Source organism: Pseudophryne corroboree, chromosome 2, assembly GCF_028390025.1.
Source record: "Pseudophryne corroboree isolate aPseCor3 chromosome 2, aPseCor3.hap2, whole genome shotgun sequence".
NCBI lineage: Eukaryota > Metazoa > Chordata > Amphibia > Anura > Myobatrachidae > Pseudophryne > Pseudophryne corroboree.
The window spans coordinates 509,566,701-509,583,325 of record NC_086445.1 but is presented as its reverse complement, the minus strand read 5'-3'; the positions used below and the strand labels follow the sequence as shown (position 1 = coordinate 509,583,325).

Below are 16,625 nucleotides of genomic sequence, written 5' to 3'. Positions count from 1 at the left end.
AACAGGTGATGTTGCCCATAGAAATCAGATTTTATCTATTATCTTCTAGAAGCAGCAAGAAAAGTGTTAAGTACAATCTGATTGGTTGTGATGAGCATTATCACCAGTTCTAAAAAAAACTCCCACCTTAGTAAATTTACTCCATCATGAGGTATACTTATGGCTGAAAAATACAGTCCACACAGAATGCCACCACAAAATCAACAGACAAAGGCTTGTAACATGCTCCACAAACACATCAATGACGCTACTTTTCTTTCTTTAGACAGATTTTGAAAGAGTACTGAAACGGAAAGGAATAAATAGCTTAAAAAACATATCGAATACAAACGTAGAAAACATGTTTGTCATTGGAATTCCCCGGAAATCGGTAAGCCCAAGGAAAATAAAATATTGTGTTCTGAAGAAAAAGCACCAACTACTGCAAGAGATCCATGACCATATGCTGTATAATTTACATTGGGGGGTTACATTGTCATATATTCTGTAAAATCAGTCATTGAACAAGTGTCAGTCTCCTGCAAAAATACAATATACTAGTCTTTCCAGAGTAATTATCTATTTAGAGTCATGTGGTTTCATTCAGCTGTGAAATGACCAGAAAGGTGAAGTGTGGAGAAAGATGATACAATGTTATCATTTGTTGTCCATTTGCTAATTTGACTTTGCATGTACAGGTTGAGTATCCCTTATCCAAAATGCTTGGGACCAGAGGTATTTTGGATATGGGATTTTTCCGTATTTTGGAATAATTGCATACCATAATGATATATCATGGTAATGGGACCTAAATCTAAGCACAGAATGCATTTATGTTACATATACACCTTATACACACAGCCTGAAGGTCATTTTAGCCAATATTTTTATAACTTTGTGCATTAAACAAAGTGTGTCTATATTCACACAATTCATTTATGTTTCATATACACCTTATACACGCAGCCTGAAGGTCATTTTAGCCAATATTTTTATAACTTTGTGCATTAAACAAAGTGTGTCTATATTCACACAATTCATTTATGTTTCATATACACCTTATACACACAGCCTGAAGGTCATTAAATACAATATTTTTAATAACTTTGTGTATTAAACAAAGTTTGAGTACATTGAGCCATCAAAAAACAAAGGTTTCACTATCTCACTCAAAAAAGTCTGTATTTCGGTATATTTGGATATGGGATACTCAACCTGTATAAGAAATATGTTCTGGTTCCTAACTCGCATGTGGAATTATGCTCCGCCCACAAAGCTGCTAAAATGGGCCAAACCTAGTAACTTTGCAAACCACCATTTTCAAATTGGCAGTACTGCAATGGCAACCAAAAGTTGCAGTAAAGTAGGTAGGTACCTGTTCTATAGTCAAATTTTAAACAAGGTTTTGAATATTATTATTTTTTATTACAAAACAAGTCACTAATAATTAATAATAAAGTAGACAGCATTCAAAAAGGATTATTGTTTTAATAAAGCCAGACACAAAAAGGTACAAAAAACATTAAATGTATCAGCAAAGGACAAACTTATAAATGTATAAAATAAGTAAGACTTCATGATGGGCTGCAAATTGTTATATCGGTGTCCATAACGTACTGTGTAAGAACATACTAAGTGCACACCAGTGTACACCTCTCACCAGACTGTTACATTAGCGATAAGTGGAGCAAAGTTAAAATAGATGCTATTAGATGACAGATCAAATTCACCTGTAAACTGACAACACCCATTTATACCTGACCCTTTTCATTCATCTCCTCTTCCAATGTATTCATCAGCTGTTTCTTTAACTACAGTACTCAGTATTTAGATATTGCTGCATTAATCTAAATGGATCTGGACTTCCAGGTGTATGAACATTTCTGGCTAAACATACTATTGAACTGACATCCAATAACATTTCTCAACTTTGCACCCCTTATCTCTTTTTTTTTTTTTTTTAGAATTCTTATTAGTGGAACACACACAGGGGGAAGATTCAAATGCTTGAAAAGTCAGTTGGGAGTGTTTTTTCCTATCTAATAGACAGGAAAAAACAGACACCTAACCGACTTTTCAAACATTTGAATTCCACCCACAGAATGTGTCCCATTTTCCACATAAGACACAAATATTAATATTTTTTAATGTCAACCATTTTTTATTTTTTTTAAACAAGATTCCATTCAGATCACATCTGAATTTTTGATAAGGCAGTTGAGTTGATTATTAGTGTTAATAAACTTAAAATTTCAATGCAATGTTACAAAAACGCATCATAAATAATAGCAGATATGTTAAAAGTTAAATCAATAAAACATTAGACGTTCAGCTTATATATGCCATACTAGGTGCATTCAAAGTTTATAAAGTTAGCCTTTATAATCAAACCTACATTATATAACTTGACAATAAAGGAGGGTACACACGGAGAGATGCACATACAGTATGCTTAATTTCTAAGCAATCTTACTAGACTGCTTATAAATTAAGCATGGATGTCTCCGTGCGCATGCCCCATAGCGACAGCAATGCGCTATCGCCAGTTCTAGATTGGCCTGCATGCATGCCAAATCTAGGGAGATCGCTGGGTGAAGTGAGCTCCCTCCTCGCTCAGCACACTTCGTGCTGTGTGCGGAGCGTTCTGTGCTAGATCGCTCAGCACACATCTCTATACACATCGCTACGTGTGTACGCCCCTTATCATCCAAATTTTCTAATTTGTGAAAGTACATGCCAATTCAAGTTTCTGGAGGGCATTCATATGGAAATGTGCTAAAACAATAACACTGTGTTAACAAATATTACAAGATCCCAACATATAAAGAAATAAAGAAGTATTTAAAATACAAAACGAAAGATCCAAACTGAAAATTAATTGCAGTTCTCCAAAACAGGCAAATTACACATTATTGTGTTTGTAATCACTAGTAATGATACTCAGTTGTAAGCTTACTTACTCTTAGAAAAACCTGATTTACAATGCATTTGTTTGCATACAGAAAAGTTGTTAGCAGACCAATTCCAACTGAAATGCCTATTAGAAAACAAAATAAAAGCAGTTAAAATATCAAAATGAAATAGAAACATATGAAAAGCAACAAAGGTTGAAAGATAAAATAAAATCTTAAATGCAAATTATACATCTGAAACAAGCACTGCCTACACTCTTCAGAATGAAAAATAAAATAAGTGGAGCCAGCGATTGCAGTAAAAGGGCCCCATACACTTGAACGATAATGCCCGGTTTCATCCAATTTCGGGCATACGGGCCGATATATCGGGTGAAATCGGGCATTTTGGATGCGTTTCCGATCCGATGCGTGTTCCCGTGAGGGTCGGATTGGCTCCCCTAGATCGTTAGTGCTGCACTCGTAATATGTCTGTTCCCGCAGGCATGGCTGGGATTGCATAAGATATATTGCATGCAAATCGTATGGAACCACTCCCGGGAGAGTTCAAGGGAAATCGCCACCGACTTCAGCCTCAGACATATCAGCCTCAGTCATCACACATAGTGTACGGGGCCCCTAAGACTAGTACAGGCATCTAGGAGGCCTAACAAAATCAGTTTTATGCATGTGTTTATGTACTGTATGTAGGGATGTAGTTATGTGACCGCACACTACCGACCCCTACATCCCGCTCGCTCCAAATCTCGACAGTCGGAATGCCGACTAACAGGGACTATTCCCACTAGTGGGTATCCACAACACCCATAGAGTGGGAACAGAACCGGTGACGGGCGCAGCTTGCTGACCCCGCAGCGTGGCGTGCGCATCAGAAAGGAGAAAAGCACTAGCAAAGTACTCCTTAGCCAGGGGATGTGTCTAAGCTCTGGAGCTTTTCACCATAGAAATTGCAGTGTGTCTGTTCTTAGGGACAAGAGCAGATACTTTGCCAATCATGCTGGTTATGGCTCTTAAAACTGCAGCTTCTTAAATGATGGGTGTGATTCTTCTTCTGGAGAAAAATCTACCAGGGAGGGTGGCCCATCCAGTGTCACATTCCTGATGGTATTCTGCACTACATGTAAGTTTGTCTCTATAAGTTTCAGTGTGAAATAGGAGGTGGAGCAGGCTGAGCTGCAGTTAATAACTGGGACCGATGTAGAATTTCCGACTTGGAAAACAGAACAGGTCATTTCAAGATTATTATTGGCTTTGTGCTGTGACACAGATAACATCTGAGATAAGAGGTGGAAGACTAATGTGCTCAGGGGTGTAGTATGGCTGACTGGCGGTCAGTCAGCATACCGATGCCGGGATCCCGACGGGGAGCCCGTGCGGGCTCAGAGGCGACCTGCGGTGTTCTTTATAATATTATATATCTATACATACACTTTTTTTTTATACCTATACTTGTTAAAAGTATTTCATCCCATAAGAAGTCACCAGACTTGTCTCTATTACAAACACTGCTAATAAAAACATTGCCCTTTTAAATTTTGGCCATACATACAATTGGCAGCGCCGGGTTTGATAACATGAAGCTTATAAACAAGCAACCTGGAATTTGATTTATAAAACATCCTATGTTTGTTGTTCAACCACACCAGTGGTGCTTTGGCCTTGTGCATGGGATCATTGTCTTTCTGAAAGGTGAACTTTCTCCCAAGCTTTGTTTTTCTAGAAGACTCAAGTATATTGTTTTTCAGTTTCTCACCAGTATTCTGGACCATCCACTGGTAATTCAATTTTAATAGGATGCCCACTAAAGAAAAGCATCCCCACAATATGATGCTGCCACACCCATACTTCACTGCTGGTATGGTGTTTTCTGAGGAATTGTATTTGTTAGGTATGTATCACACATACAGTGGCGCACGCAGTGGGGATTTCACAGTATTTGGAAACCCCCTCGATGAGCCAAATATTTTATTTTTGAGACAGAAACAGCAGTGTCTCTCAGTAAAAGCCGCAAACGCAATCACGGTCGTGGAGCTGCTGCATCAGCAGAGAGATATGTACAGTAGCTCTCTGCATACAGAATGTCCTGGGGAGCTACTGGCTGCGCATGCTCAGCCATAGCAGCTCCCTTCGATCTCACAGTGCTGTCAGTCTGCTCCTGCCACATTAATATATATCAGTCACCAGGTTAGCTGCTTTTTGTGACCCTCTGGACTTGCCTCTCCCTGTTGCTGCCTTCTGTGCTGAATGACCGCTCTCTTCTAGTGAATACACGTCTTGGGAGCTGCTTCATCAATGATCTTACTGCAGGCTTATGAAATTAGGAGAATCAAGTCATTGTACCCAAAGTTACTATTTTCTGCCCATTTGTCAGAGAATATGAATGATAACTCACAAACTTTTCTTTCACTCATGGTTAGTGGTTGGGTGAAGCCATTTATTGTCAAACAACTGTGTTTACTCTTTGTAAATCATAATGACAACAGAAACTACCCAAATTACCCTGATCAAAAGTTTACATACCCCAGTTCTTAATACAGTGTATTGCTCCCTTTAACATCAATGACAACTTGAAGTCTTTTTTGGTAGTTGTGGATGAGGCTCTTTATTTTCTCAGATGGTAAAGCTGCACATTCTTCTTGGCAAAAAGCCTCCAGTTCCTGTAAATTCTTGGGCGGTCTTGCATGAACTGCACGTTTAAGAGATCTCCCCAGAGTGGCTCAATGATATTGAGGTCAGGAGACTGAGATGGCCACTCCAGAACCTTCGCTTTATTCTGCTGTAGCCAATGACTGGTCGACTTGGCCTTGTGTTTTGGATCATTGTCATGTTGGAACGTCCAAGTACGTCCCATGCGCAGCTTCCAGGCAGATGAGTGCAAATTTTCCACCAGTATTTTCTGATAACATGCTGCATTCATCTTACCATCAATTTTGACCAAGTTTCCAGTGCCTTTGTAGCTCACACATCCCCACAACATCAGCGATCCACCTTTGTGTTTCACAGTAGGAATGGTGTACCTTTCATCATAGGCCTTGTTGACTCCTCTCCAAATGTAACGTTTATGGCCAGAAAGTTAAATTTTGGTCTCATCACTCCAAATGACTTTGTTCCAGAAGTTTTGAGGCTTGTCTCTGTGCTGTTTGGAGTATTGTAAGCGGGATGCTTTGTGGCAATTGCGTAGTAATGGCTTTCTTCTGGCGACTCGACCATGCAGGCCATTTTTCTTCAAATGCCTCCTTATTGTGCATCTTGAAACAACCACACCATTTTTTTTCAGAGAGTTATTTGTGGATTTTTCTTTGCATCCCAAACAATTTTCCTGGCAGTTGTGGCTGAAATTTTTGTTGGTCTACCTAACCGTGATTTGGTTTCCACAGAATCCCTCATTTTCCACTTCTTAATTAGAGTTTGAACACTGCTGATTGGCATTCTCAATTGCTTGGATATCTTTATATCCCTTTCCTGTTTTATACAGTTCAATTACCTTTTCCCGCAGATCCTTTGACAATTCTTTTGCTTTCTCCATGACTCAGAATCCAGACACGTCAGTGCAGCACTGGATGAAAGATGCAAGGGTCTTTCAGGAGTCCAGAAACTCACTGACCTTTTATACACACACACTGATTACAAGCAAACAGATCACAGATGAGGATGGTTACCTTTAGTAGCCATTCAAACCCATTTGTGTCAACTTGTGTGCATGTTATCAGGCCAAAATCTCCAGGGTATGTAAACTTTTGATCAGGGTCATTTGGGTAGTTTCTGTTGTCATTATGATTTAAAAAGAGTAAACACAGTTGTTTAACAATAAATGGCTTCACCCAACCACTAACCATGAGTGAAAGAAAAGTTTGTGAGTTATCATTCATATTCTGACAAATGACTGGTGCACCTTCACTGCAGTCTCAGCCACTGAACTCTATAGCTCTCTCAAAATGATAGCATCCCTCACTGCGTCATCCCTCACAAGTCTGCCTAGACAAGTGGCCTTGTCTAGGCAGTGCCTGGGTGGTATGATGCAGTATCCATTTTCTCACATTATGGGCAGTATCTTTATTCTATGTAACAGGGAGCTTCCACGGTACACAGGTTGAATTCTATGCAGCAACATTTTTTTTTAAATTTCACTTAATTTTATTTATTTATTTTATAAATCGGAAATGAATTAAGAGCAGACTGGTGTGCAATAAAAATACTGTCTGGAAAAAATCTCTGTCATATGTAATACAGGCAAGTCTATTAACGTCAGGGGTTGAATGAGAGGAGTAACCAGGTTTTCAAAAGACTTGCAGTGAATTGGGGTCCCTTGACGTTGGGCTGCAAGCTTAAGGAGGGAATTCAATTACCCGCTTTCATTGACCATGGGTACTTGTCAAGCCCGAGGCTATTCAATTATCCCAGATAAGACATAGCTTGCGCCGTCTTATCTGGGATTATGTTTCTACTGCCACGCGCAGGAGAAACAAATCCTCGAAAACAGCCCCATGTTGGTCTGAAAATGTGGCTATTTCTCACGAAAACTGAACATGTGTGTTTTCAGGAGAAAATGCAGTTTCTGTCAGTATTTCGCTCCCAAAGTTTTTTTCCTGTAATTTAATTCCTCCCAAAATGCATTGATCAATCCATGAATCAAATACCTATTTATGTATTACGGTGAGTGAGGTTACAATGGTGAGTGATGAGTCCTATATGATATAATATACACACACCTAGTTGGAAAGAAATACCCCTTCAGAATATTAAGAGGAGTCACATACTCCACGGAAAAGAATGCAGTATGACTGGAGCAGTCAAGGCACTGCAAAAAAAATAATAATAAAAAAACAAACCAACTATTAATAGTTACTATTCTGTGGTACGATTAAAAAGGTAAAATGAAAAGAAAAAATAATAATAATTAAAAACAGAAAAATAAACAAAACACTACTTGTGGCAGATTTCTCTTTTTCTGATCAGGATTAATCATCAATTTACACTTTATCATTAAAGAGTATCCAACTACAAGGCTGCAAAAACCCTAGTGACATCATACAAATATCATCGCTGAGAGCAGGATTTGTGCACTGTTCTCCAGCAATTCAAATAAAGGGGTTTATTCATGAAGCAGTGAAAAGAGTGGAAAAGTGAGCCAGCGGAGATGTTGCCCATAGCAACCAATCAGCTGCTCCGTACAATTGTATAGTATGGAAATAATAAATGTTACTTCAATGCGGATTGGATACCATGGGCAACTTCTTCACTGTGGTTCACTTCTCCACTCTTTACAATGCTTCATGAATAGACCCCTGTGTCCTAAAGAAACTATATAAACACAGAGGAGCCAAATACACTTTAAGGGGGGGATTTAAATCGTTTTTTATACACCCGTAAGCAATGGGCACCTGATCGAGCTATGCCATTGTTTTGGGTACCCATTACTTACAGCACCCAAATGCACCGGGTTTAGACGTGTAAAACAACTAAACCCGTGCAAAGTATTGGGCATGCTACCGATACAACAGTTTGGGCACTCAAACATCCAGCTTTTCAACAGTTTCTGTTAGCCAACCCAGGAGGCTGCAAGTAGAAATCATGCAGTTCGGAAAAACAATAGAATGCTCCGTCAGACGCCCATTAGATATGGGCACCCAAAAAACAATTGAATTCCACCACTATAAGTCTATACTGCTCTCTAATGAGATGAAAATGGTTGGCAAAAACCAATAAATATATTTAATTTGGAAAAGAATGTAGATTTGAAATTAAAAACTAGCAATACCTGTCATGTGCTGAACAATTAGCTTGGCACTAAAAATTAAAATATATGGAAAACTTTTATTCAGCCACTGATAGACATGCAGGAGTTCTGAGTTACTGTTGCCGTGTTCTCTTGTGTCTGTGCTATTTGACTCTTCTTGCCCACCCGCGTCATCAGAATTAGAGTGTGTATGGCCATGTCGACTCTGAAGACGTATGGTTGGTCTGGCATGTTTGGTGGCAGACCTTGTTCCATTGTCAGAATTTGATGGGTGCATATTTATTGCCACATCTCCTGTATTGCAGGAACCTTCTGCTGCTGGACGAGCAGCAGGAAAAGGAAGGCTGGCTGAAGAGCCGTCATTTCCAGTCTGATGGTCATGTCCAGAGCTTGTTTGCATGATGAGGGTCTTCTTACTGTCTAAATTACTGTCCTCGCTGCTACATTTCCTGAATTAAAAATACAATAAAAATTAAAAGTTTTTAACGAATAAGAGACTTTTTGAAACATGTCACCTAAGTAATAGAACAGATTTCTAGAAAGAACAGTCTCTCTAAATATATAAAATAAACTTCCACACACTTAATAAAACAACAACAACAACAACAACAACAACAACTAAAAGCTGGCATATAAAATTTGATTCTGTTAAAAAGTGCCATATAATCAAGCTAAAGATCTCTCAGGTAAGCATTTAAAGATTTTCTGACTGCACACACGCATCCAATTATACTGCAAACTCACAAGCACAAGTATTTTTATTAAACAAACTGACCATTAACACAAATATCTAAATAATAACAATACAGATACAATTACACATACCATATTTTATAAAATGTTATTTTAAGGGGGGGCGTGGCTTGAGGCCTGACTGAGAGGAAGTGTCCCTAGAGAGCTCCTGCCGGACCAAGCCCTTATAACCCCTTAAATCTACCTTCACCCCACCTATACCTCCCCTATATCATCCCACAGTTGCCCCTATTACTCAGGGCACCCAGGGAGCGAGCTGCGGAGCCGGAGCACGGGCCTGTCCAGTGCTTGCGGGTTGCGGCCTTCCCTGTGAGGTGAAGCCGGGGCCTCAATTAGTGACTTCCCCCCGCCCGAGATTGGACGTTCCCCGGCCGCTTAAACGCTGCCCCACGACTCACCCCGCTGTCCTGCTGTGTGCCCCCTGCCTGGAGGGGCCTGAACGAGCGACCGAGAAGGGCCCAAGCACCCCTGAGATCACAGGAGCCAACCAGACCCACGGAGCTCCGGTGGCAGCGGCCATATTGGGTGTGGCGTCTGCAGAAAATCTGGCGCTGCACTACTGTAAAAGGTCAGCTGGCCGCGTAAAATAACGGGGGAGACTGGCAGTCGATGCTGACTGGACGGGGGGCCCTGCACACATATAAACCCCTGGGGGCAGCGCCGAATAAACCCGAGTGAAGACACAGCACTTATAACTGATGGCGGCCATCTTGGAGGTGGCAGAACAGGCACATCTTTTCTGCTCTATGCTGCCCCTGCTGGAGTTGTGAAGAATTGAACTCCCTATTTCAACAGGGAAGCAACCCAGAATCTCAACCCCGCAGCTGCTGTTCTTTACTTTTTATATTACATCTCGTACAGCCATGGAAAAGTGGCACGCTACGGCATATATAGGATGTAGACACCTCTTCAATGAATCCTCACCGTAACTCCCCGCAATCGTTTTAGCTGATGTAACCACGCACATGGTGTAAGAGGATATCTGCCGTCCTCGACCTTAGACGGAATTCTCCTTTCTACTGGGGTTCTCTCATTCCCTCGAAGTGATACAGGATGGCTCCAAAAAAGAATAAAGCCTCCAAATCAATCTCTCAAGTTACCTTCTTCAAGCCTTCCCCCTATCGAAATAAGTCTCAGGAGCCTGGGTCTTCAGCCACCGGATCGGATCCCTCGCCCATGATGGCTCTATCTACATCCCAGAATTCCCCCCCCTCTCCTCACCTGGAAGACAGCGAAGCCTTAACAGTGGGCGCCATGAAGCAGTTGTTACACCAGTTTAAAGATGAGGTGGCGTCTGAATTTCGCACTATGTTACAATCTTGCCAGCGCTCTGTTGAAGATTTGGGCAAAAGGACCGGACACTTGGAAACAAAGATGGGCGAAGTGGTAGGCTCTCACAATACTCTTATCGATTCCCATGATACCCTTGAGGGGGAGGTGGCGGCTCTGCGGGACAAAGTAGCAGACTTGGAGGACCGCTCACGCAGAAATAATCTCAAGCTCAGAGGGGTACCGGAATCCGTATCTAATAGCAGCCTACATGACTATACAATCGAAATATTCAAGAAGCTGCTTCCCTCCGCTACATCTGCGGACTTGATACTGGACCGTATCCATAGGGTCCCGAAGGCCCGCAGTGCTCCCGAAGGGGCGTCGAGAGATGTTTTAATGAGAGTCCATTTCTTTCATATTAAGGAATCCCTGCTTAAAGCGGCTAGACCTTCCTCAGACACAGTGAAAGCTTTGAGCCCGCTTCAACTTTTTGGAGACCTTTCACACTACACCCTCACCAGGAGACGTTCCTTTCAGCCTGTCACCGTGGCCCTTAGGAAGGCGGGAATCGTGTATAGATGGGGTTTCCCCACGCGTCTATTGATCTCTAGAGAAGGTTCAACTATTGTGGTGTCTTCGGCTGAGGACGGTATGAGACTTCTTCACAAATGGAATATAGCTGGAGACCAGGGGTCCGGATCTCCTGACCACCGACTTCAGCAGGACTGGTCGATGGTTGGGAAGTAGGCCCTCCCCACTGCGGTATTTTTCCCCGCCATGAATGTTTATTTACAGGACTAGCACTGTTTCCATATGACTGTACTAATTCCAGGGTTTATCACAAGTTAAAGACCTGGTTACTACATGTTTAACACCCTTTAGGCTACGGTATGGCGGGGTTATTTCTTTTTTTTGTTTTTCCTAGTTAACGGTTGTTGTGGTTTCGCAGGCCCCTGGACTGGTCTGTATGCTCCTCTCGGAGTCCTTTTATTGCTGTACCTACAGTATAGCTCTTTGCCAGTCCCGGGATCCTGTGACTCATTGCTAATAGATTATCATTCCATTCTTAACGACATCCCGTTTATATGCCATGTGCAACGGAATATAAAGTTTACATATGTTTGATTACTTGATTGCGGGGAGGTTGGCCACTAACCTCCCAAATTTGTTTGGTGAGGCGCTGTATGTTTTGGCGCCTTACTATGGCTTCGTCTCTGCACGGAGTCGACTTTTCTTGTTTTGTATACTATGTTTTTCTCTCTTCTCTCCTTGTCCTTCTCAGTGTGTCTCCTTTTGTGTCTCGTCCCCCCCATGCCTTTTTTTTCTTATTTCAAATGTGTGCAGGGAATTGTACCTTTAATCGCATTTCTTGGTTTAAGCGGATGCTTCGTCTCCGGGTTAGTTTATTATGGTTAACTTAGTATCATTGAACGTTAAGGGATTAAATTCCCCACAAAAGCGTAGACTGGCCTTATCTTCCTTCTATAAAATGAAGGCAAATGTGGTTGCTATCCAGGAAACCCATTTTAGGAAATTAGACCCCCCTAGATTCTTTGATAATCACTTCCCTACCTGCTACATGGCCAATGGCCCGGTTAAAAAGGCCGGAGTGGCTATACTAATCACTAGCGACTGCCAATTCACTCTAGAATCCCAAATTGTAGACCCCGAAGGACGGTATTTAGTATTAATCGGAAAGCTTGAGGATACGGTTGTCACCTTGGCTTCCTGCTACGCACCCAACTCTGGTCAGCTCTCCTTTTGCAGGAATCTATTCTCCCTGATTCAGAGGCACGCTAAAGGTGCAGTCATGCTGTTGGGGGACTTCAATTTAGTTGTAGACCCCGCTGTTGACAGATCTCTCCCCACCTGAAGTCCCGTAGCTAAGCCCAGACCTTCCCCTATTAATACCCTCGGACTTCGCCAATTGCTAGGAGAGTACAAACTCTACGATGCGTGGAGAACTAAACACCCTACGGTTAGAGATTACTCCTTTTATTCACATGTCCACTCCTCATACTCTAGAATTGATCTCGTACTGACTGACAGAATGCCACTGCCAGTCATTATGAAAATTAACATACTACCGATGACATGGTCGGACCACTCTCCGCTGAAGGTCGTGTGGAAGCTCGGGGCCCGTAAAGTATATCCGGGCCCTTGGAGACTAGGAAATTTCTTGCTTGGCCATCAAGAGGCTTCACTTGCCATTCAACAAACCTTAAAGGTATATTTAGAAACTAACAAACCCGAAGATACTTCAGTCTTTAATAATTGGTGTTCTTGTAAGGCTGTAATGCGGGGGGCTGCCATTCAGGCAGCTTCACGGCTGAAACGCTCTCAAAATGCTGAACGTATTGAAGCCGAGAGAGAAGTTGCAAAATTAGAAATAGCACACACGGCTGACCCCCATAATAGAACTGCCTTTAAGCTGTTGCTGGCCGCAAGGGAAAGGGTGAACACCTTTTCTCTTCGGGAAGTACAACGCAACCTCGCTCGATTGAATCAGAGATTCTATGTATTTGGAAATAAGGCAGGGCGTCTCTTGGCGCGGAAACTGAGAGGTAGGCGAGCTAAGGCCAGAATCCACTTTGTTTATCTCCCACGGGTTCAAGAGTCTCTGATCCATATAGAATAGCAGATACTTTCGCAGAGTATTACTCCAGACTCTACAGCTTACAGTCAGACCCTGATACCCCCCAACCTATCGAGGCTGAAATCCAGTCATTTTTAAAAAACCTATCCCTGCCGACACTGAATTCCGAGACCTGCCTGTCCCTCGGCTCCCCATGGACTATGTCTGAACTTGAGGCAGCTATTGACGGTCTTCCACGAGATAAAGCCCCGGGCCCAGACGGTTTTCCATCTAATTTTTACAAAACCTATAAAGCAGACTTGGCTCCAGTGTTGTTGGCTGTTTTTAACGAGGCGTCGGAGGTTGGGAGGTTCCCGAAAGAGATGCTTGAAGCGCGGATAGTAGCTATCCCTAAGCCGGGTAAATCTCCCCCATCCGTTCAAAATTACCGACCGATAGCTTTGTTGAATACAGACGTAAAGCTTTTTGCTAAGATAATCGCTAACCGTCTTTGCCCCTTATTGCCATCCCTTGTAGCTGCTGACCAGGTTGGCTTCGTCCCGGGCAGGCAGGCCCCGGACAACACTCGGAGAGTTTATAATGTCATTGAGTATTGTAATGCTAATAGAGCGCCCCTCCTCGTCCTATCGTTCGACGCAGAGAAGGCGTTTGATAGGTTGCACTGGGGATATCTAAGATCAGTTCTGGGTAAGTTTGGATTCCAGGGTAGGTTTCTAGATTCCATCTGTGCATTATATTCTGCCCCCTCCGCCAAGGTGTATGTCAATGGGTGTCTGTCCAGGGGTTTCGAAATTCTTAACGGCACAAGACAGGGGTGCCCTTTGTCTCCCCTGATCTTCGCTCTGGCTATTGAACCCCTGGCTGAGACCATTAGGTCTGACACGGAAATCTCGGGACCCGAGATAGGGGGACTGAGTCATAAAATCAACCTCTTCGCAGATTATATTCTATTATGTTTGACAAACCCCGAATCCTCCCTTATTGGACTCCATGCCATATTAGATAAGTACTCCAGACTGTCATTCTATAAATTGAATACTTCCAAAACGGAAGCTCTACCGCTTCATATCCCGCCACATATCCTGGCCTTACTTAAGGATAGATACAGATATGCTTGGCATACGAGATCCATTAAATATTTAGGTATACATCTATCGCTCGATAAAGACCTTTATGATTGTAACTACACACCTTTATTTAGCGCCTTCGACAAATTGATTAAAAAGTCGTCTTTACATGAAATCTCCTGGCTGGGGAGTGTCTCTGCAACAAAGATGGTACTGCTACCGAAACTCCTCTATCTGTTTCGGGCCATCCCCCGCCATTTCCCTAAAGCTCTTAGTGTTAAAGCTAATAAAACCTTATCAAACTTTATCTGGAAGGGAGCGAAACCGCGGATCTCTAGGCAAGTTCTGTCATTGCCCAAGGGCTTTGGTGGGGTTGCCTACCCAAACTTAGATGCATACCACTCCGCTTGCCTTCTCAGCCAGGCCCGAGATTGGTTTGTCGCTCATTCCCCCAAACCATGGGTAGTTATTGAAAAAGTCTTCTTAGGACAGATTAATATTACAGATCTATTTCTATTACCTATACATAGTGTCCCGAAATGGGTAGGTCCTGGGGACGCGATTAGAAGTACTCTGAAGCTATGGCACTCAGTGGTTGAGTCTGACCCAAATATAATATTACCCGCAGCGGACCTCTCTATCAGAACGGTTGCTTGTATTATCCCTGATCTTATATTAGACGCCTGGATTGACGCTGGAGTTGTGAGACTGAAAGATCTTTTTTTGAATAATAGCTTGATCCCGTTCTCTCAGCTTCAGTCTCAGTTTGGGATTTCAAAGCATGACTTTTTCAAGTATTTACAGCTACGCCATTGGCTCCAATCGCATGTTAACGGGTCCAGAAATCCCCTCCCTTTTCCTGCTAGTATGCTCTCTAGATTGTCATCCCCGGGCCATAGGGGTGGGATATCCAGGTGGTACTAGTATATTGTTCTTTTGAATAAAAAAGGCAAATTACCTGCGCAGTTGAAGTGGGAGAGAGATCTCTCTACTGTACTTCGAGAAGAAGAGTGGGATACAATTTCATCACTGTGCTTTAAAATCTCTAAATGTCTCCAGCACTCAGAAATGTTCTATAAATTATGCAATAGGGCGTACTTCACTCCGCAGCGGCTTCACCAGATCTGGCCCTCGACTTTCCAGCTATGCTGGAGAAAATGTGGTGGCGAGGGTACCATTCTACATATTTTTTGGAACTGCCCAGTCTTGGGGCCTCGGTGGATGGAAGTATTCTCTCTTTTGGGGGAAATAGTGGGAACAACAGTGCCACTGGATCCGCTGTTTGCCCTGTTTCACTACCCTACTCACACTCTTCTCAGCTGCGACAGGTATATCGTAGGACATGTCTTAATATCAGCTAAAGCAGCGATAGGCCAACTGTGGAAATCACAGTCCATACCTCACATTCAGACGGTTATTAATAATACCCATAAGCATTTTCTGTTTGAAACAGCGGGATGTGTGTATTCTTCATCCCCTTCTTCTATTTACATGAGATGGTTTAAATGGAGTGAATTCCGGGAGAGACAGGGTCACTCCGTAATTTTTAGTGATCCCATTGACACGGCAATTCTGCATTCTCCACAACCTGATACTACCCATTAATGCAGATGCCCCCTCTAACTAACTAGCTATTTATCTCTGTTACAATATTTGAGTGAGGAGCTCCCCTGACACGCATATCCTCCTCCCTTTGTCTTTATTTTTTTTTACCCTCATGTGTCGCTGTCTTGTTATATCTCCCCTCTCTACTGCGCTTTCTACTCTGCTATTCTTAAGGTTATATATATGATTGATAGTTAAGAGAATATGTGTACACGGTTAGTGAACTGAGCTTCTAGACTCAGAGTTGTTATATATGATTGGACCTACAGTATTGGCTCAAAGTTGTACTCATATGGCCTATGTTCGTGTACATTTCTCTATCTGGTTTTTCTTTTCTATATTTGGAAATTAATAAAAAATCATTATTGAAAAAAAAAATGTTATTTTAAAAAAACCTGACTTGTTAAATTATTAATTATAAATTCTTATGTAGTTGTATACAATCAATTCACCCGGCAGCCGCCACCTGCTCAGGCTGCCGTCTCTATAACTGGAGGCCACAACTCCTACAATGCAGATGCCAAATCGCGATGCAAATCCCTGGTCAGAGGTGCAGTGCTCTGTGGTGGGTTGAGAATGCCAGGGTGCTTACTTGAATGCAATGGTAGATGTACTGCGGGGATCTCAGTAGAACATGGATTTCACTGGTCGAATAGGATAAACTCATCATTAATAGCCACCGTTTATACTTATCAACGGCTAGA

General features: G+C 42.2%; 1 protein-coding gene across 1 annotated transcript in view; it reads right to left on the bottom strand.

Annotated features, from left to right (window-relative positions):
- RNFT1 (ring finger protein, transmembrane 1) overlaps nt 1-16,625 on the bottom strand; it is an 82,065-nt gene that overhangs the window by 40,682 nt on the left and 24,758 nt on the right. The window contains exons 2-3 of the mRNA XM_063954036.1: nt 8,650-9,077; nt 2,940-3,016 (exon numbers count right to left, since the gene is read on the bottom strand). Coding sequence (XP_063810106.1) covers nt 2,940-3,016; nt 8,650-9,077 — 505 coding nt within the window. The remainder of the gene's footprint in view (nt 1-2,939; nt 3,017-8,649; nt 9,078-16,625) is intronic.